The sequence below is a fragment of the Suillus clintonianus genome, assembly GCF_016758775.1.
Source record: "Suillus clintonianus strain FC179 chromosome Unknown DEU56scaffold_24, whole genome shotgun sequence".
NCBI lineage: Eukaryota > Fungi > Basidiomycota > Agaricomycetes > Boletales > Suillaceae > Suillus > Suillus clintonianus.
The window spans coordinates 430,410-452,261 of record NW_024539248.1 but is presented as its reverse complement, the minus strand read 5'-3'; the positions used below and the strand labels follow the sequence as shown (position 1 = coordinate 452,261).

The 21,852-nt window shown below is 44.8% G+C and overlaps 4 protein-coding genes across 4 annotated transcripts; 1 reads left to right on the top strand and 3 right to left on the bottom strand.

Moving 5' to 3' along the window:
• Positions 1-2,636: 2,636 nt before the first annotated feature.
• On the bottom strand, positions 2,637-3,640 carry DEU56DRAFT_940519 (uncharacterized protein; the record flags this gene model as incomplete). The annotated part of the gene is made up of 4 exons (XM_041358895.1): positions 2,637-2,657; positions 2,724-2,990; positions 3,053-3,073; positions 3,581-3,640. The coding sequence occupies 4 exons, from the start codon at positions 3,638-3,640 to the stop codon at positions 2,637-2,639; spliced, it is 369 nt and encodes a 122-aa protein (XP_041210070.1).
• Positions 3,641-5,847: 2,207 nt separating this feature from the next.
• DEU56DRAFT_911302 (uncharacterized protein) lies at positions 5,848-7,273 on the bottom strand (the record flags this gene model as incomplete). Its single annotated transcript, XM_041357273.1, has 5 exons — positions 5,848-6,152; positions 6,220-6,322; positions 6,385-6,642; positions 6,696-7,058; positions 7,115-7,273. 5 exons carry the CDS (start codon positions 7,271-7,273, stop codon positions 5,848-5,850), a joined length of 1,188 nt encoding a protein of 395 aa, XP_041210069.1.
• A 3,075-nt stretch (positions 7,274-10,348) lies between these two features.
• On the top strand, positions 10,349-12,250 carry DEU56DRAFT_754920 (uncharacterized protein; the record flags this gene model as incomplete). Its single annotated transcript, XM_041349862.1, has 5 exons — positions 10,349-10,456; positions 10,513-11,285; positions 11,318-11,351; positions 11,481-12,012; positions 12,075-12,250. 5 exons carry the CDS (start codon positions 10,349-10,351, stop codon positions 12,248-12,250), a joined length of 1,623 nt encoding a protein of 540 aa, XP_041210068.1.
• A 5,466-nt stretch (positions 12,251-17,716) lies between these two features.
• DEU56DRAFT_870755 (uncharacterized protein) lies at positions 17,717-18,917 on the bottom strand (the record flags this gene model as incomplete). The annotated part of the gene is made up of 3 exons (XM_041355655.1): positions 17,717-17,849; positions 17,900-18,237; positions 18,870-18,917. The coding sequence occupies 3 exons, from the start codon at positions 18,915-18,917 to the stop codon at positions 17,717-17,719; spliced, it is 519 nt and encodes a 172-aa protein (XP_041210067.1).
• Positions 18,918-21,852: the final 2,935 nt, after the last annotated feature.

Genomic DNA, 21,852 nt, shown 5'->3' with positions numbered 1-21,852 from the left:
CGGAAGAGTCGAGGCAAAGTGAAAGTTCTGCAGGCTGTGTTCCACACGATCCCAATTGGACCACAAATGCAGGCCCTTTGGCATGATCCTGACAGCGCTCACCAGATGCAGTACCGCAAACGACGTACCCAACAAATTGCTGAAGAACTTGTGCTAAATGACGGCCTCGTTGATGCTTATGACGATCTGTTTACAGGCAGCGCATATCTCAATGCTGTTCAAGCAGGTCATATTGTCGAGAACAACATGGTCCTCATGATTTCCCTCGATGGTGCGCAGCTATATGAGAGCAAAGAGTCAGATTGCTGGATTTACATCTGGATTGTTGCGGAGCTTTCTCCCGATCGTCGCTACAAGAAGAAACATGTCCTACCTGGTGGCATCATACCGGGACCCAAGAAGCCCAAGTTCATTGAATCATTTTTATTTCCCAGATTCCACCATCTCTCCGCACTTCAAAAAGAAGGTCTCAATGTTTGGGATGCTTCCCGCGACACGAACTTCATATCATATCTCTACCTTATCCTCAGTCTCACTGATGGCCCTGGTTTACTCTCGTTGAGTAACCTCATCGGGCATATGGGTCGTTATGGTTGTTGTATGCACTGTGGGCTCCAGGGGCGTCGAAAGCCTGGTGCCCCTCACTACTATCCTGTCCTTCTTAAGCCTGACAACTACAACATTGTGGGCTGTGATCACGGCAACGTCGACGTTTATCATCTTCCAATCAGAACATCTGCCGCTTATTGTCAGAGCTTGCGATTGCTGATGCAAGCACCAAACCAAGCGCAGTACAAGCAACACTGCCTCCAGACAGGAATTGTCAGGCCGAATTTTCTTCTTGGCCTTCAGCCTGATCACATCTTGGGTGTACCAGAGTGCTTTTCTTCCGAGATCATGCATTTCACTGGCGCTAACACAGCAGCACTGTTCGTGGATATTTGGTGTGGCGAAATGTCATGCGGACGGAGTGATGATCAGGAGAATTGGCCGTGGTTAGTTCTCACAGGTGAAACTTGGGTAAATCATGGCGCAGTTGTTGCTGCATTGCAGCCCCACTTACCCGGTTCATTTGGCCGACCCCCTTGTAATCCTCAAGAAAAAATCAACACGTACTACAAGGCACAAGAATTTATCACCTGGCTGTTCGGATATGGTCCTGGAGTCTTTTATGGCCTGATTCCGGACCCGTATTATCACAACTTCTGTCAATTTGTGCATGGTCTTCGACTCATGAGTCAGTACAGCATCACTCCAGACCAGGTTCGCAAAGCTTCTGAGTGTTTTGTGGAGTGGGAGACAGAGTTCAAAGAGCTTTATTATCAGCGTCGTGTTGACCATCTACAATTTGTTCACCCATGTGTCCACTTGTCTAATCATCTTGCTTCAGAGTGCACTCGTGTGGGCTCACCAATATGTTCCTCGCAGTGGACTATGGAGCGCATGATAGGCAACCTTGGGCAAGAAATATGCCAACCATCAAATCCATTTTCGAACCTAGCCCAACAAGGAATACAGCGGTGTCAAGTGAACGCTCCTAAGGCCATTCTCCCTCGCTATCATAAATCCGACAATGTCCTTCCTCGAGGAGCTTATGACTTAGGCGAATCTTATATTCTTCTTCACAAGTCTGACAAACGCCCAATCACCATTCCACCTGGTAGCGCTGAAGCAGCAGCTATCAGCGCTTATTTGGGTCGACCAGCACCAAGGTTCTGTCGATGGGCACGTTTGCAGCTGCCCAATGGTCAAATTGTCAGATCGGCATGGTGAGAAACACTGAAACCTTTGGATAAAACCAGGGTGTCTCGCAATGTGAAGGTATATGTGACTGACTCGACTCTGACAAGGTTCAAATTAATGGTGTTGATTGTTTCGCAGAAGTGATATACTTCGCTCAATTGGCTGTCCGGAACCCAAACAACCAGTGCCATGATTTCTTTGAATCAGATGATGAAGACGAGCCTCGATGGCAATTTTCTAGCGTCACAATTGTCTCCGTGTATTCTCTGCCTCACGACAAACTGCTCACCATATCATACAACACCCTCTGGTCATGTACTCATCACGGCAATGACGTGTTGTCCGTGGTTGATGTAAAATCAATCAAATCAGTTGTTTCAATGGCTCCACACCGCCCAAAATTACCTTCTGGTGCAGAGGAAGATCGCTTTTTCGTAATTGAGAAGCCAGGCTTAGATGTTGCAAGTGTTGGAGTAACAAACGAGGACGAGGACGAGGCAGAAGACAGTGATGATGAGGAAGGTTGATTAATAGTAGTAATACCTTGTTTTTTCTGTTGCGATGCAGTGGCACACGACGAGATAGGTTAGAATCAGCTCTGTTATTTTTAAAATAATGTACATAGTGACAAAATACCCAGTGTACAACAAATACCATAAGCTGGGGCTGGACACTTTAAGGAAGTGCTGTGGTGCAACGGTACTGCAACACCAGCTGGCCAGACTGGATCCTCATTACCTCTTCGTGAAGTGAACAAGCGTGGAACAGCATTATTTTTCGATACCCTGTCAGTTTGCAAGAGTTCAAAAGATGTCATGGGGGTTGCGGCAGAAGGTGTGGATGGCGAGGAAAAATCAAGATCTACATCCGTGCTATTGAAGGAGTGTCTGGCGTTAGGTGTCGTGGCGCTCGTCCTGTTAAGACGTTGCTAACAGTGTTCCTGGATCAGAATACGTTCCTCACGGTCATGATACACTCACCTGGCTGTATCCTAGGTGATGACCACCACGGAAAACATTGTGTACGGCTGGGCGATGATTGTCTCCTGCAGGGAGAACCATGTCATAGAGTTGCTGAGTGTTACCGAGCGACAGGTGGGGGACGTGTACATCATAGGCAAGTCCCGTTGGGCTTGGAACCAACAGTTGTGGGGGGTAACCTCGCTGAGGCTGGCGACAGGCAGATTGAACCCCGTTCGCGGGGCGACCTTGGAGGAAGTGCTTGTTGAGATCTACGAACACTGTAGTCTGTGAGTGTGAAATGAGTGACTCAGTCTAACGGGAAAAGACTCTGGTATTAGTATAAGTACCTGCGAGTGTGAAACAAGTGACTATGATAAATGTTAGTAAGGATTGAGTATGGTAAAGAGAGTAGTGATCTCACCTCAGTCTAACGGGAAAAGACTGAGGGTCCACAGACTATATACCATTCGCGTAGGGATTGATGCGTGTTATTGTACATGTGCGCAGTTGTAGTGTGCGAAGGTTAGCAAGAGATGAGTAATAGCGAGACTTGTATGTAACGTGGATTTATCCAACAGTGCTGTGGTGCGATGGTGTATAGGATATAGGTGATGCAATGTTGAGAGCACGATTTGCTAAGTGAGTAGATAGATAGAGACCACCACTGGATAGAATGCAAGAAGACAAGCTGCATGTTGCAGATTGGCCTGGGTGATGTGTGTTAGCATGATGAGTAAATATAACTAAAAAGAATTTGGTGATGGATGTGAGGGAATGAGAGCGCGATACTCCACCATTCGGCTTGGGGCAAAACGGGCCATACCAGCCTCATGGTAAGGAGGGGAGGTGGAGAGCCAATACTAGACGAGACTTACCGATTTACCAGCACCGAAGTCTTCTTCCTCCTCCTCCAATGGTTCATAGTCGAGTTCCATCAGCTGCGGCTTCGACGAATCCGAGAGCGGCAATGGCAGCAGGGCTTTAGTAGAGACAAGAGGTAGGAGTAGTGGTAGTGGTAGAAGACAGAATATAAGGTGCTATGACTGAATTGCTGGGTGGCACAGGGTTCAGAGCAACTCTGGACACCCTGGCCAAGGTTTGCTTAATGCAATGGTTACTGACCAGGGTTCAGAGCAACTCTGGACACCCTGGCCATCCCCATGCACAAACCGAATCCATGAAGACACCTTACATTGAGAGGATCAAAATTCAAACAGACGCAAAAAGTCCAATGCGGGTGCACGTGACGTTTATCATAAGCGTGGTAAATTAATTGATTATACTACCCACTGTACTAGTGTAGTAAATGCACTGTCTACGTAGGTTTAAGAGACGAAACAGTAAGAAACGAGAACATACCAAGCGTGTTTGCAATATTCACGTCCCTCGGTGTTGCAGTGATAAAAAGCTTCTTATTCATCATGATCTAACAATGCCTGCAGCTCCTGCTTCCACTGGCGCTGTCATGCATGAAACGAAGATCATACATTGACATTCAATAGGATAAGAGTATACTAGCCCAAAAGCTTTCGCTTTAGACTAATTACTCTATGTTGAGGCAAGAGAAGTAAAAAGTGGCAGAAAGCTCGTGTTTTGTTTCCTTCTGTTTACGTTTATCTTTGTTGACTTTCTTGCTTCTGTTTCTCTTGTTCTTTTTTATTTGTGCACGTTATGTGAGCTTCAGCCACAATCTGAGCTTACATAACATGTAATTAACCCTAGGAGAAGTCATATGACTCCAGAATTGAGTCATTTGATCTTGGACGATGTCACTCAATGTCATAACTCCACAATGATGTCATTTGATGTCATAGCTCCACAATGATATTATTCAGCTCCACTTTGCTCCACAAATGCTCCACACTGCTCCACAGTGATGTCATTTGCTGTCAAATGAGTCAGAATGAGTCATTTTCCTCCTTTGGTGTTCTTTCCACTTCAATTCTGCATTTTATGCTACAACTACCTTATTTCTTCTGAGATTTGTGTCTCTTTCTATTTTCTTGGTACTATACAGTTCCTGGGAATTTTCCCACACCAAATGTATATAAGGAGGCTCAATTCTCTGAGGAGAAATGAGAGACTCCCCATATTGGAGATTTCCCACTTCACATCTATCATCTGAAGTGCAGGCTGATACTGACAGCCTTACTACACTAAGATTTGATATAATCTTAGTCTTGTGTTATCTTTACTGTTGTTAGGGGCATTTAGTCACCCTAACCTTCTTTTCTAGTCCTTTGTTGGTCTAGAACTGCTGTTTCCTTGCTTTGATTAAGTCAGCAAGGATTTGTCTGGGAAAAGCTTAGTCAGCATCCCGCACAGCCCATATCTTTTGTTCAAAAGCTGTTTGGACAAAGAACTCTTCAGGAGATATTCTTGCTTTGATTATGTCAGCAAGGATCTGTCTGGGAAAAGCTTAGTCAGCTTCCCATTCACTGCACATTTGTCCAAGGATCATTCAGACAATTCTACCACAAATTGTATCTTGCTTCGAGTAAGCTCAGCAAGGACTTGCTTGGGTAAAGCTTAGTCAGCTTCCCAAATCCACATCACCAAGGACTTTTGCTCCATACCAAAGGTCCCTCGTTCATCAAAGGATCCACACACTTCAGCCAAGTGTTGTGTAGAGCATCCACTCGTATATTTGTCCAAGGACCATTCGGACAAACTATTTGTCAATGTATGTCGGAAATTTCCTATTCGGGATTCATGACCTTGCGACACGTTGCAAGGATCAAATGACGAGCCTAGGTCCCAACGAGTTGCAATAAAAGAGCATTACAATACAATTTATGTTACAATCTGGTTGCAATCGTGCCTTTCAACAAAAGTTTCAACCCATTTAGCAATATTAGCCGCCGGCTGCAACAATCGAAGCTGATTTCATCGTGGCTTGCAATCTAGGTCCCAAGGCTTGTTCCAATGACCTAAGTTCTTCCCAATAAATATCTTGCAGTTTGAAGTCAATTTGGACATCAATGAAATCAACATAATCAGATTATGATGAGCACCAATCTAACTACATACTACTATAATACTCTGCAATGTTCTAGTCCTTTTTCCGAGATCATGTTTCTCGCTGCTCCGCTGACAAAGATATGCCGACTAGCCCACCCTGCTTTCCCCTTCCCCGTCCCCATCAACTAGAGGACGGGGCCGCTGTTGGCAGTATCTCCATGTTGTTAGGTCCATCAGGAACTGGAGGGGATTCATCAGCTGCGAGAGAAACTGGAATAGCAGGAAGAGGACCCAGTGTGATGATGGTCTCAGCAGCAGGGGTGATGGCTGGTGCTTGTACAGCAATGGGAACAGCGGGTGGTGCTGGCACAGCAACGGGAACAGCGGGTGGTACTGGCATGGCAATGGGAATGGTGGGTGGTGCTGGCACAGCATCGGAAACGGCGGGTGGTGCAGCCAGAGCAAGTGTCGGTGAATTGGGGGCAACTAGAGGAGCGCATTGATCATTAGTGGTTGGAGAGTCTTACTGCGACCCAAGCCCAGGCAAGAAGACCAGGGGTGCATGAAGTTATGCCCCACTTTCGAGCATTACACTTGGCACGAGGCCACCCAGCAATATCTAGTGAATTTTTGCCGAACATTATCACCCTAATTGCCTAGGTGAATTTGGACCAAATAGCATAAGGACAGATTCACGCAGTGATAAATAAATAAGTACCTTTGCGACTGGCTCCCAATTTCCAAAGACTGTGGACATTGTGGGGTCCCTTTCCTGCCTCGTAAAAATGACAGGTGGGAACTTTGATGACGACGAACGGCTACCAGTCGTACCGAGCATCTTCTGGATCTCGGGGATTGTATCGCGATTCATAAAACCGGTGTCAAAGTATGATGGATCGAGACTGAAAATTCGACCTGCCATCACCCTTAACTTGCCGATTTCACTCGAGCGGCCACCTTGAAGTTGTTGTTCTAGCTGCGTTACATATTAATAATCAGTGCTAGGTCACACAACATAGACTGACACACCAGTGATTGAAAATGAGACGTAGGTACAAACCGATGAAGATGATCTGGGAGAAGGGAGTATAGCTCGGTTACAAGACCAAGCTCTTCTGCACTCTTGCTGGCATAGCAACTCCCAGATAGGATGGCAGGTGGAGGATTCGGCACAACGAGTTTGAGGATACGATGCTCGGATGGGAACACCTCCGCAACAACCCCATACTTGTGGGAAAAGGTCGAGAGTTCAACATCAAAAGCCTTCAGCTCGTCCAGAACTTGGGCGCTTGAACGTTGGTGTTGATTGGACAATAAAGTCTTGTTCTTTTCGCCCAAAGTACGGTTATCATTCTTGAGCATCTGGTTTTCTAACTGCAAGTGCCGGACAATCTTCAGACATAAAAGTCGGCATATAGATAGTTTCATGCATGATGTGACTACAATACCTCGATGTCCCCATGCTGCTGTTGCCCGCGGCTGTTGGAGACTGATGGCTGACTGGCAGTTGATGCGATATCCACTGCAACAGATGGAGAGTCCAAATCGTCGGAGTCCAATTCAGACCTGTCAGATGGAACAATGTGATGGGGAGCCCGCTGTGGCATAATGAGAGAGATACCTGCAGTAAGTTAAGAGACTCAGAGGTCATAGAGAAAAACAACAGGGAACGGACAACTTATAGGTGAAACGACAGTTGGGATATGTCGGGACAAAATGAAATACGTGAGGTTGCTTGATATTATATGGTGCAATACAGCGCGGTATAGCACCAACAATCAAACAAATTAGCCTCGTGGCTTGACAGGAGGCAGAGAAAATGTACTGTTATTACTCCTGCACAGAAACATGAGTCATAGATTTGTCTGCTGCCCACGAATCAACGGCTTCCAGGACTGGCAAGTTGAAAAGCAGAAACATACTGCTGCAGTTTGACCATCCTTGAAGCATCATTGAATTGATTCGGTGACCGGTCTCTGTCAATGTGACGGTTGCAGTGAAACGTCAGATGAGCTAATTTGGTTGAATCTGTGTTAGAACCAATTGGAACAAATGGACTTAGCGAAAATGCGATGTCAGCTTATTACATAATCATCTGCTACAGTCATGAATGTCGGTCTAAAGCGAGGCGTTCTGGGTCCAGCGTATGGAGTTGAATAAGCGAAAATCCCGGACGCAAAAGGTACAGACCTTCTGGGTGTGCTGAGGCCAAATCTCGGGTTGCGGGATGAAAGGGACCGCGAGGAACAAGACCAAACCACCTTGAGAGCATGGCTCAAGGTACTGCAATATATGCAAACAAGAGAGCGCAATGACATATCTAGAAGCCCTCTTTCAGATAAACATTTGATGAGGCAGCACCTACTCACAAAGTTTTGCTGAGGCTGCGGTTGTAATGTCGTCTGGATCTGTAGATGTCGCAAGTACCCGCAGTATGGTAGATTCCGTCCCATGGTCACTGGAAGGCTTGGGAGTGAGTAGTCGTTGTACGAGCCTCGAGCCAGATGCTGTGTGTTACAGTGGCCCTATCATTTTCTCATCATCATGCTTCTCCGATTTATTCCTGCTATCTCAGACTGCTTATCAACATGCACAGCATGAATGTTCTAGATACTTCTGTCAATTCTTGTTATCTCTGACTGCTTATCAACATGCACTGCATGAACATTCCAGATAGTTCTTTGACATTCTTCTTGACTCCTTTCACTTCCATAGTCGGCCTGGTCCGTGCCTCCCCTGTCCATTATAAATATTGCAGTAGCTACGCTTGTATTCTCTAACTTGAATCTACTTCGTTCTTTCTGATACTTGATCATCTTCTAAGGAAGATACTTGATTCCGATCTAGCTCTTGTAAAGAGACTAGCCTATACTCGAACTTTGTATAGAGGGAGAGCCCCTCATACATCTGAACAGAACATCGTAACATTTGAACTCCTTTATTGGATTAGTTACGCAAGAACTATCCAAGTCGTAACAAAAGATTCAAGTTTCCCAGAACCCCTCTTATCACTGAGGGACCCAACCACCCCGAAACCTCGAACCCAGAATAGAAAGACAAAATGTCTTCTCAGAAGCAGACCTCGGCGAAGGCAAGACACACCGCCGCAGGAAGAATAGGAGCAGACCAATATCCCAGAATACCACCAAGAACACCCGCTCAGACCCCCAGAACCCTTTCTCAGCACTATTAGCAGGACCATCATCTATAACAAGAGGAGTCATCGCATCACCAATAGGACTCAGCTCGCTTGAAACTGAACCATCTCAGAACCAAGAAGAATCGTACCCAGAATCCTTCCAGAACCCACCTGTTGACAAGGACGAAGAAATCCCTGAGGCCCCACCCTTAGACTTCGATGAAGACGAAGAAGACGATGACGAAGAACCCGAAGACCCTGAAGACCCTGAACCTCAAGAACCCACCATGTCAGGAAGAGACAAACCCATTGAACGAAAGATTGGCTACCCACCTGACTTTTCTGGAGATAGAGAAAAGATTTCCCAATGGCTATGCCTAGTCGAGGCGTATATCGAAATCAACGATGAAATCTACGACACCGACAAACAAAAGATCATCTTCGCCCTTTCATTCATGAAAGACGGGGCAGCAGCTCTTTGGATGGAAGACTTCACCACTTTCGCTAGAGAAGTAAACCCGAGTTCCTCGAGCGGAGCAAAGAATAGTTATGGAACCTAGAGCAATTTCACCACCAAAATGAAGGAAAGCTTCTCTCCAATAGATTCCATAGGAAGGCCCTCCACAAGCTCCGCAACCTGAAACAGAAGGATGACCTGAGCGAATACATCGCCAACTTCAAACAACTCGCCTCAAAAGCCGGAATCAACAATTTCGCTGCTGTAAAAGATTACTTCTTTTCCGGGCTGAACCGCAATATCGTAGAGAAATTATGCAACTCCGGAGAAATCCCTGAAGATGCAGAGAAACTTTTCAAGAAGGTTATCAACATCGAAAACACCTACCAACTCCTTCGTTCACACAGATCCCATCATTTGAATCAGCACAACGGAAGAAGGAATGATAACCATAGACCCACTCGCTTCTCAGGCACTCCTAGAGATGAGAATGCGATGGACGTAGATCGCCTTACTGAAGACGAGAAACGAGAATACATGAGGCAGGGAAAATGCTTCAACTACGGGAAAGTGGGACATCGCGCGAATGACCGCACATTCCACCCCAGGGGAACCGGAGATGACCGAAAGAAGGGAAAAGGAAAGCAACCGGTAAGACGTGAAGCATCTGATGATGAAGAATCCTCCAGCAAGATTGAAGAGGAAGAGGATGATGAATCTGTCAAAAGATGGAACTTGGATTTTTAACTTCGGAGCCTGCCGCAATGTCAGAAACTCCGTATATCGATGTAAGGTAGACGTTGTGCGGATTCTACAAACATCACGTGATAAATCGTGACTTTGAGTGACAAAACACAAAAAAAAGGTTAACAAATCAACGAGGAAATGGGGACACAATCTGTAATGTCAATGGATAGAAAAAGCCTTTGCGAAGATTATGATATTTGCAGAATTTGTGAAAGTGCAGTTGTTAATTAGTTAACTTGGTTTCTATGGATTTCCCCTCCTAGCAGAGGTCAAAGCTCGTCGACTCCGAAATGCGAGGCCGCCGTGAAGCCAACAGTCTCACCTGTAGGGCTCCGAGTCATGGTTGACCGACCGCAGTGGCGAAAACATTGTGCCACAGGCCTGAATACATGGTGGGCATTGAAGCGACAAAGAACAAGCTCGAACACTCCGAAAAATGATGAAAATGTGAGTAACTAGTAAATTTTCGAAGCTGCGACAACTCATGTCAAACGGGCACATAGGTTCATGTTGCAGATAATGTCCGAGTCTGCGGTGCATCAAGTGAAGAATCCCAATCGAGTATTGTTAGCAAGCCTTTCTCGCGAGTCCCTTTCTCAACTGCCGAGAATACATATTCAATTCAAAGCCCCCTGCCAAAGCCACATCTTTACAAAGTGACCTGCAAGGACATTGAAGACGAGGATGACTTAATTGGCATCCGGGGTGTGCACTGGAAAGAAATGGATCAAACTGAATTTCTTCTCGAAGACATCTTTGATGAGTCACTAACAGATGTTTCTCACCAGACCAACAGCGCCAGTCACGATGACGTTGTTTCTGATGTTGGATCGGGAGATGATGAAACAGATGCTGAGAGTGACATTGATGGGAATCATGGAGGAGATGGGGGTACCCGAGACCATTCTTTCGAGCTCAGAAAGCCACCCACTGTCGAGGAAGCCAGGAAGGCATTAGATGAGCTAAGGACATTGTTGAAGCCCCCTCGACGTGATCAGACAGGTTATCGTGACCCGAAACACCCCCCAATCTTAAAGGAGAGGCTCAACCACATGAGAAGCTTTCTCTGGCTATACACAGATGTTGGGAGTGATGGGAGGGCACATTCTGCAAATTCAGTGGGTGGTCATTGGGGTAAAGCAGCTGACCGTGCAGCCTGCAATGCTCAAGCAGGGAAAAAAGGAGAACTTTACCTCTCGCGTTGTCTACGAACTTGGTCGAAGGCATACATCAAGGACCGAGATGCACTGCCTCTTTGTGCACCCCGACGTTCGGAGTCTCGCGTTGATGATGAATCCTTTGCTGCAGATTAAAGCTCCACCTTCAAAGTGTAGGGAAGTTCGTGCGTGCACAGGACCTCGTGGATTACCTTAATGTTCCAGAGAACCAGACACGTTATGGCTTACAGAAAGGAATTTCCCTCAAAACGGGACAGCGATGGATGGGACGGCTAGGCTATTGATGGAAGCAGGAACCAAAGGGGCAATATTCTGATGGACACGAACGTGACGACATCATTCACTATCGTCAAAATGTGTTCCTACCTGGGTGGAATCGCTACCACACACAAATGCGCCAGTGGACGGACAAGAATATCTCTACGGCGGTACAGGTTCTGACCGAGTCTTCATCTTTGACTGGCCGTCGAGTTGTGCACTGGTTTCACGATGAGTCGACATTTTATGCAAATGATCGGAGAAAGCAGCGCTGGGTCCACATTAGTGAAGGGGCTGTACCACTTCCCAAAGGAGAGGGTGCTTCTTTAATGGTCGCCGATTTCGTCTCTGCAGATTATGGTTGGCTTCGTTCCCTTGATGGAAAGGAGAGTGCACGTATTCTGTTCAGAGCAGGAAAGGCACGAGACAGATATTTTACCAATGATAATATCCTCGCACACGCCGAGAAAGCAATGGATATTCTGTTGAGAGACTACCCCAACGAAGACCACATCCTCATGTTTGACAATGCCACTACTCACCGCAACTGCGCGCTGATGATGCGCTGTCCGCTTGCAAGATGCCGAAGAATCCGTCAAAATCCTGGGGCATGACACTGGCCGTCAAAGACGCCAATGGAAAACCTCTTGTGGCTGCTGATGGTAAACCAGTCAAGAAATGCATTCGGATGGCTGACACATGCCTCATTAACGGCGATACACAGCCGCTTTATTTTCCGGAGGGGCACGAAAAGGCAGGATGGTTTAAGGGAATGGTGCATCAGGAAAAATGGTATTTGCACTAATTGCAAATATAGCATCTATATCCCTCAGAGCAAAAAGAGCAAAAAAAGACAAGTGCCCTGTTATAGTTGTCATATATAGCTGCCATATCCCAATAATTGTGAAAAATAGCCAACTAAAGACAGGTCATAAAAGTTCAACCCACCTTGCTTTAGTTGTCTCTGAATGTCTATGAATGACTTTATTTGCCATTTTTCAGTTTTTGACATTTTCGAGTTTTTGACATTTTTGACAACTGCACCAAGGGGGAATTGAACTCATGACTTGCGATGCAAGATAAAAGGTGATCAAGACCACTACACCATAGTCTCTTTGATATATCCTAACCAGAATGTCAATATATACCAATGATTCAAGTCACAACTTATAAGCTACACATTTACTTCAACAAATTTTCGCATTTTTGCTTATTAGATAAGGGTAACCATTAGGATGGGTAATGGTAGACCGTGGGAATTATTTCGAAAAAATCAAAGTTGTAGCCCTTGTCAAGGGGAGTCTATCCATAGTCTCATGACATCAACAGCAGAAGATCCTATTGAGATATAAGCAAAATGCTCGAAAAACATCGGCAAAATTTGACTTTTTGAATTTTTTTTTCAAGTGAGGTGGTGATGAAAGTTGTAGCCCTTGTCAAGGAGGGTCTGTCCATAGCCATATCACATCAATAGGATAAGAACTGATCAAGTTATTACTTGAGACATTCTCAAAACAAGCTGATGATTATCGAGTATTTTGCCCATATCTCACTAGCATTTTATCCTATTGATATTTCAAGATTGTGGATAGACTCCCCTTGACAAGGGCTACAACTTTGATTTTTTTTAAACAATTCCCGCGGTCTACCATAGTTATATAGTGGCACAATATACATCCAAAACCAAAAAGTGCAAAAAGGGCAGAAACCAATTTCCTAATCAAGTTAGAATTAGTCAGCCTCCTGTCGGATTAGGATTAGGATTAAGGTTAGGATTAGGGTTTGGATTGTGGTGGGATCAGGATTTGGAGTCAATTTTTCTCTATGCTGCAATATATGTATCTATAAGCATTAGTGGCACTACATGCACTTAAAGCCATTCATATCCAAAAATTGCAAGAACCAGTTTTCCTGATGGGTCGTGCGATTGTCGGTTCAGGAGTAGAGGGGATAGCAGTAGGAGGAGGTGGGGGTGGAACAGCGACCTCAGTTGTGACTCGTTCTGCAATGGTTTGTATGGCTTGCATTACATCCTCCTTGAAATACAAGGGAAGGAGATGGAGAGCAAAGGTCTGTATCTTTCTTTGAAGATAGAGGATGCTGCGCTGAGCGTCGGCATTGTCTACATTTTCAGCGATGGTCTCCAAGAGACTGGTGGTGCGGATGATATTGACAGTGGTAAAAGTGGTGTCATCCTCTCTTTCAGTGAGGATGCGTTCTATTTCAAGGGCATGTTGTGGGGATAACAAGGCGGATTCTACGAGGGAGGCAGCATCGATCTTGTTAACGAGGTCGAAGTATTCAGCGAGTTGGAAAGACGAAGACATGGTTTGTTTGCTAGAATTGGTTCTGGAGATGAGGGTTCAATGGAGAAGTCGGGCTAATTTGAGGCGGTCTTTATAGGCTTTCAGGATCTCCAGGGCGTTCTGGAGTTCCTTTTTGGGTAGCCACGAGTTTTCTGAACTGGGGTAACCTTTCCATGACACGAGAAAGCGGTGTCTTCCTTTTATGTTTCCCTTGTGGGCGAGGATCGCTTCTATCTCGTATTCCTCTTGTCCGTTGATAAGATCAGGTGGTGGTTCAGGATGGTTCGGGCCGTGAATTTCAGTCTCCCGATAGGATGATAGTTCAGAAGCATGAAACATGGGGTGAGATTTCCAAGATTCAGGGAGGCGGAGTTTGAATGTGATAGGGGAGAGGACTTTTTCAATTTCAAAGGGGCCATATCGCTTTGGCGCGAGCTTCTTTGATGGGAGGTGGGTGATAAGATGCGCACCAGATAACCAAACTTTGTCTTTAGGTTTCCAGGGTTCAAACTTCCTTCCAAATGATTGTTCGGCCATACATTGCATTGCTAGTTTATGACAGGCAAGAGCTTCTTCTCGAATCTTCTGGAGGTGTTTTACTCGATCTTCTGCGGCAGGGATAGCGGAATCAGGGAAGGCGTAAGGGATTCCTCGAGGCTCATAGCCCATCATGAGGAAGAATGGAGAGGTGTTCTGGGAGTCGTGTTTTCGGTGATTATGGACGAATTCTGCCATAGGAAGATGTTTTACCCAATCTTGGGGGGTTGATCGGCAATAGATGCGGAGATAGGTTTCGAGTTCTTGGTTCAATCATTCAGTTTGTCCATCAGTCTGCGGGTGATAGGCAGTTGAGAGGGCAACTTCATAATCAAGGAGTCTTCCAAGTTCTTTTGTGAATTTTGATGCGAATTGGGGACCTCTGTCGGAGATGATCTTGTCATATAAACCAAATCTAAGGAACACTTTCTTGAAAAAGAGTTTGGCTACTCCTTCTGATGTGATGGTTTTCTTGCAAGGTGAGAGAATTACCCCCTTTGTAAGCCCATGACAGAGTCAAAGCCTTCTGATGGTGGGAGGTCGGTGATCAAATCTACCGAGACTTGAGCGAAGGGGCGTAAGGTGGAGGAGGAAATAGGGTTTAGAGGGGGAGTTGTGGGGTGCATATCGGATTTCATCTGTTGACACATGGTGCATCCTTTGATGTATTTCCAGATGTATGTTCCCATCCCAGGCCACCAATAATCACGCTTAACTAGTTCTTCAGTTTTAAAGTGTCCAGGGTGCTCGGCAGTGGGGTGGTCATGGTGAAGATTTAAGATGCGATGACGGAGATTTGCGGGGACATAGGCTCGGTTCCTATAGAAAAGCGTGTTGTCTTCAATACGCCAATCAGAGAGTGCAGATTTCATAGGAGGGGCATTGAGCCCGTCTAAGGCCTGTTGGGCTGCTAGGATAACGGGATCCGAGAGAGGATTCTGGAGTTTCAGTGCTGCGGCAAGGTCGATGTCGATGAGTTGTCCAAATAATTCATCAGGGAGGAGGGTAATATTGGCATTATCAGTTTGACCTGCAGAATGATCCGGTCACCATGAGAGAGCATCAGGGGCAGCGAGTTTGCTTCCTGCAACATGATGTAGTTCTAGATCGAACTCATTGAGGGTTAGCTGCCAACGTGCCTGACGACGTGTCAGGTTCTGTGCTGATCGGAAATAGAGAAGATTCTTGTGATCGGTGAAAACCACTACAGGGTGTGGGTTCCCTTCAAGATAGTGGCGCCAAGCTTTCAGGGCTCGGATGATTGCGAGGAGTTCCCGATCATAGATCTGATAGTTTCATTCTGCTGGATTAAAGGATTGGGATAGATATCCGCAAGGATGATAAGCACCATTCTCGTCTGTCTGTAAAAGAACGGCTCCAGTGGCAACAAGGGAGGCATCGGTGGCAAGAGCGAATTGTCGTGAGGGGTCGGGGTTTCAGAGAACAGGTTCAGAAAGGAAACATCTCTTCAGCTTCTGGAAGGAATCTTCGCAAGCTTCTGACCAAATGAAAATCACATCTTTCTTTGTTAGATCGATCAAGGGTCGTGCGAGGTCGGAGTAGTGGGATATGAAATGACGGTAGAAGTTGCAGAATCCAAGGAATGATCGGACTTCTTTTACTGAGGATGGGACCTGCCAGTCGCTGATACCCGAAAGTTTGGCGGGGTCCATCGCAACTTGTCCTGGTCTAATAATCATTCCTAAATAGTCCACCTCTTGAGCGTCGAAAATGCACTTTTCTGGTTTCAGGAAAAGGGTTTCTTTTCGAATGATTTTGAGGATACGGCGGGTTCGGTCTTGGTGTTCTTCAAGAGTTTTTGAAAAGATCAAGATGTCGTCCATGTAGACTATCATCCATCCTTCATCTATCTCTTTTCTGAATGTCTGATTCATGTATGCTTGAAACGTGGCTGGTGAATTGCAAAGACCGAAGAACATGACCTTTGGCTCAAAGAGCCCGAACAAGGTTGTGAAGGCGGCTTTCCAGCGATCATCGGGATGAATCAGGATGTTGTTGTACCCCGATCTAACATCCATTTTCGTGAAATAGTTGGCGCCTTGTAGTTTCGCGATTAGTGGAGGAATCAGAGGGAGAGGGTATGCATTCTTTATTGTCCATTCATTGATATAACGATAGTCCTGACAGGGATGAAGAGAGCCATCTTTCTTTCCAACAAAGAAGAAGCCGCTGGCTTGAGGAGATTTCAATGGTTGGATAAAATCTTTCGAAAGATGTTCATCTAAGAAAGCCTTCACGGCTTCGGTTTCCTTCTGGGATAGGGGGTAAGTTTTCGCTGACTTAGGGACATAGCCAGGTTTGGTTTCGATTCTATGATCCACTCCTGGTCTAGAGGGGGGTAACTTGTTTAACCTGTCTTTAGCGAAAATGTCGGCGAAATCGTGGAGATAGGATGGGACGAGTTCTTCAAAAGTCTTTTTCTTCTTTTCCTGCGCATCTTTCAGGGCGAATTCTTGAGCCTTGTTACTGGTTTTCAAGTATTCTTCATTGGCGGTCTTTCTTGAAAATATCCATTGATTCCTTAGTGGTTGTATCGAGATTGCCCGTTTAAGTTCAATTGCGGATGTTCCATCTTGAGTGAGAGGGGTATCGAGGGAAAGGTTTTCGATGATTCTGACCGTAGACCCATCAGGGGAGTATTCGATGAGTACTTCATCATCATTGATCAGGTAAGTGGAGGCACTGTCCACTTTTCGGGCAAATAATGTTTCAGTGGGAACATTGTTCCATACGTCATCCTTGGTATCGTATTGGGGAGGGGGGACGGGAACCTTCCACATCTCCTGGTATTCTTGTTCTAGATTTCGAGAATGTGGGGTGGCTGGGAGCTTGAGGGTGTCTTCTACCCAATTGATGTCGGGATTCATGGCCGACAACCATGGTTTGCCAAGAAGGATCATATCTCTTTCTCCCATGGTCATTACATTGAACTTTCCGATCACGAGGCATTTATCAATCTTGATGGCTAGATGACAATAATGGGTACATTGCTTTTTTGAGAATTGTCCATCGGCGTTTCGGATAGAGAAGGGTTTATTGAACTTATGGATCTTGATTCCATGTTTTCGGACAAACATCCAGTTGATGAATGTTGCCCCCACGCCACAGTCTACTACGGCGGTTGTGTGCAATGCTTTATCAGGGTGTACGGAGGAAAAGATGGTCGCCGGGACCCTGAATTCTTTAGTCTTTCCTACATTCCTGGCTATACGTAAGGTAGACGTCGTGCGGATTCTACAAACATCACATGATGTGACATGAGTGTGACACGGTCAATGCTAACTATGCCGAGCAGTGCCGAGCAGGATAAGTAAGTAGGTACAACTGTAAAGTGCGCATATGCATATACAATTGCAGACATTAGAATATTTAATGTGAGATGTATTACTGAGAATTTAAATGGAGACTTAATCAAACTCTCGCATGATGGACTCTGGAAGAACACGATGGCCACGGTACTTTTTGATTGCCCACGCTGCTTGGACTCCATTCAGTCCTTTTTGATAGGCATCGATGAACCGAAGGGATCTGTTTGCGAAGCTGCGCAAGAATTAATCAAGATTTGATGGCCCAATTACATGAAAACTCACCGCCGCATGGATTGTATTGGCATGGCATCAAGTGATCTAATCACATTATGCTCGAGAACAACCTCTGACGACAACTGATCCTTCATTCGATAAAGACGCTTTGCGAAGCCCCAACACTGCTCGATAAAGTTCAACTCGCAGTGAAATTTCGGCAAAAAGATGACATCAAATCCACGTGCACGGCACGAAGATTCAAGATGAGACTCAACAGCATTGAAGTCTGGTTGGCTGTACATCAGTCGATGGCAGCAGCAGTCAGTCCTATCACCTGGACACTTGAACTCTTTGCACTCTGCCCTAAGCTTAGGTGCATCAGCATATCCCCTCTCGACAAGCAACTGCACATCAGGAAAACTGGTTCTTGCAATTTTTGGATATGAATGGCTTTAAGTGCATGTAGTGCCACTAATGCTTATAGATACATATATTGCAGCATAGAGAAAAATTGACTCCAAATCCTGATCCCACCACAATCCAAACCCTAATCCTAACCTTAATCCTAATCCTAATCCGACAGGAGGCTGACTAATTCTAACTTGATTAGGAAATTGGTTTCTGCCCTTTTTGCACTTTTTGGTTTTGGATGTATATTGTGCCACTATATAACTATGGTAGACCGCGGGAATTGTTTAAAAAAAATCAAAGTTGTAGCCCTTGTCAAGGGGAGTCTATCCACAATCTTGAAATATCAATAGGATAAAATGCTAGTGAGATATGGGCAAAATACTCGATAATCATCAGCTTGTTTTGAGAATGTCTCAAGTAATAACTTGATCAGTTCTTATCCTATTGATGTGATATGGCTATGGACAGACCCTCCTTGACAAGGGCTACAACTTTCATCACCACCTCACTTGAAAAAAAAATTCAAAAAGTCAAATTTTGCCGATGTTTTTCGAGCATTTTGCTTATATCTCAATAGGATCTTCTGCTGTTGATGTCATGAGACTATGGATAGACTCCCCTTGACAAGGGCTACAACTTTGATTTTTTCGAAATAATTCCCACGGTCTACCATTACCCATCCTAATGGTTACCCTTATCTAATAAGCAAAAATGCGAAAATTTGTTGAAGTAAATGTGTAGCTTATAAGTTGTGACTTGAATCATTGGTATATATTGACATTCTGGTTAGGATATATCAAAGAGACTATGGTGTAGTGGTCTTGATCACCTTTTATCTTGCATCGCAAGTCATGAGTTCAATTCCCCCTTGGTGCAGTTGTCAAAAATGTCAAAAACTCGAAAATGTCAAAAACTGAAAAATGGCAAATAAAGTCATTCATAGACATTCAGAGACAACTAAAGCAAGGTGGGTTGAACTTTTATGACCTGTCTTTAGTTGGCTATTTTTCACAATTATTGGGATATGGCAGTTATATATGACAACTATAACAGGGCACTTGTCTTTTTTTGCTCTTTTTGCTCTGAGGGATATAGATGCTATATTTGCAATTAGTGCAAATACCATTTTTCCTGATGCCCGTCCCTCCACCGCAGAACACGCTCAGGTGTTCAGAGTGTCGTAAAAGCTCCGCGAAGAGTACACCCTACAAACCCAAATCACGTTCCCCTCCAAAGAACAAAGACCGCTGCTCGCAGCCAGATATTGTAACCCCTCCAAAGTCATCCAGATCGCTACCTCCTCCTCTTTCCTTCGATGACAACATCATTTGCCGCCACTGCAAAGAAATGGGGCATCATCACAAGAACTGCCCAGAATATTACTGCAGAGCGTGCCTCGTGTTCAAACCTGGACACCTATCCGTCTTCTGTCGCCAACTCCATGGCGAAAGAGTCCTCCCCATGGAGCACAACGAAGAAGGCTTCTATGATGCACTTGCTAAATGGGAAGCAGACCAAGACGAACTTATCGAACAAATTGAGCGTGAAGCAGAGGAGCTCGCCAACAAACGCACAGTGGACGATCTGCTGGAGTTTCATAATGCTGATGCGGATCTCGTCTACTACGACGATGCGAGGTTGGAAAGTTTTTGAAGTCGGTGACTTCAGACGATAACGAGGGGGTAATGTTACAGCGGCCCTATCATTTTCTCATCATCATGCTTCTCCAATTTATTCCTGCTATCTCAGACTGCTTATCAACATGCACAGCATGAATGTTCTAGATACTTCTGTCTATTCTTGTTATCTCTGACTGCTTATCAACATGCACTGCATGAACATTCCAGATAGTTCTTTGACATTCTTCTTGACTCCTTTCACTTCCATAGTCGGCCTGGTCCGTGCCTCCCCTGTCCATTATAAATATTGCAGTAGCTACGCTTGTATTCTCTAACTTGAATCTACTTCGTTCTTTCTGATACTTGATCATCTTCTAAGGAAGATACTTGATTCCGATCTAGCTCTTGTAAAGAGACTAGCCTATACTCGAACTTTGTATAGAGGGAGAGCCCCTCATACATCTGAACAGAACGTCATAACATTTGAACTCCTTTATTGGATTAGTTACGCAAGAACTATCCAAGTTGTAACACTGTGATGTTGCGGAGGAAAGAGCATGCCTTGCGTTTGAGCAAGGAATAGTCTCCATGGCATCAAAGACTCAGAGGTATCAGCGCTGGGCGGAATCCTTGATGTAAGTGTCTCTAGGAAGAATCAGACTAATGATAAAAGCGCCACGCACAAGTTTGGCGCCTGGTGAACGATTAGTTGCAATACGTTGATAGCAGTCAGTCTGCTTGGTCTGTAGATCGCTATATGTATGTATTAGTGGGGTATGTTGGCCACTGGGGCACAACAAATTTGGCACCTGGAAAATAATTAGTTGCAAAACATTGATGGCAGTCAGGACCTGCATCAGGAAAAACTGTTCTGCGATATAGAGCTTTATAGACAGTGGTCCAAAAGGGCCCAACTATAACAGCTTTTTGGGCTATAATAGCTCTATAAAGAGCTCTATAGCAACCACACATTTTATTCCTAGCTTTAACAACTTCAATAAATATGGCAGTAGCTACTAGTGGCTATGATATTGAGTGACCCTGGTAGACCGTGGGAATATGACTTCAATAGGTAAAGATCCTAGTGAGTGATAAGGAAAAACTCGAAATTGAGGTATTCAAGAAAGCAACTTGACCGTGGGAACTGTTTCAATGAAAAACAAAGTTGTAGTCCTTAACAAGGGCAGTCTATCCATAATCTTATGATTTCAATAGGTGAAGATCCTGGTGAGTTATAAGGAAAATACTCGAAATTGAAGGGTTCAAGAAAGCATCTTGACCGTGGGAACTTTTTCGATGAAAATCAAAGTTGTAGTCCTTGACAACTTGGGGCAGTTATCCATAGTCTAATGACTTCAATAGGTTAAGATCCTAGTAAGTCACAAGGAAAACACTTGAAATTGAAGGATTCAAGAAAGAACACAAGACTTGGCGAGTTTTTGGTTAATAGGACTAGGATTATAACAGTGAGAAAAAGACAATGAAATTGTGGCATTTTGACTGTTAGCATTAGGATTTTGAATACACATAAGGTGAATTTTCGCATTTTTGCTTACATAAATATGGTGTACCTTAACACTTTTGAACCCTTCAATTTCGAGTATTTTCCTTATGACTCGCTAGGATCTTAACCTATTGAAGTCATTAGACTATGGATAGACTTCCCTTGACAAGGACTACAACTTTGATTTTTTATCGAAAAAGTTCCCACGGTCAAGTTGCTTGTCACAGGCTTTGTTTGGCACAGCTTATGTAAGCAAAAATGCGGTCAACCAACAAGTCTTTTCCCATTCTTTCCTTCCCCCCCACTGTCCCCTCATTAGATTATCCTCCATATTTCTCTTACAATTTTCGAGTTTTTGCCTCTTTTCTCTTCTTCTTCCTTCTTTATCCCTGTCTTGGTGTTGATGTTGTTGGTGCTGGTGCTGGTGTTGGTGCTTTGAACTCTGGTAAGTCTCCCTCCACAATTTTCGCATTTTTGACTATTTG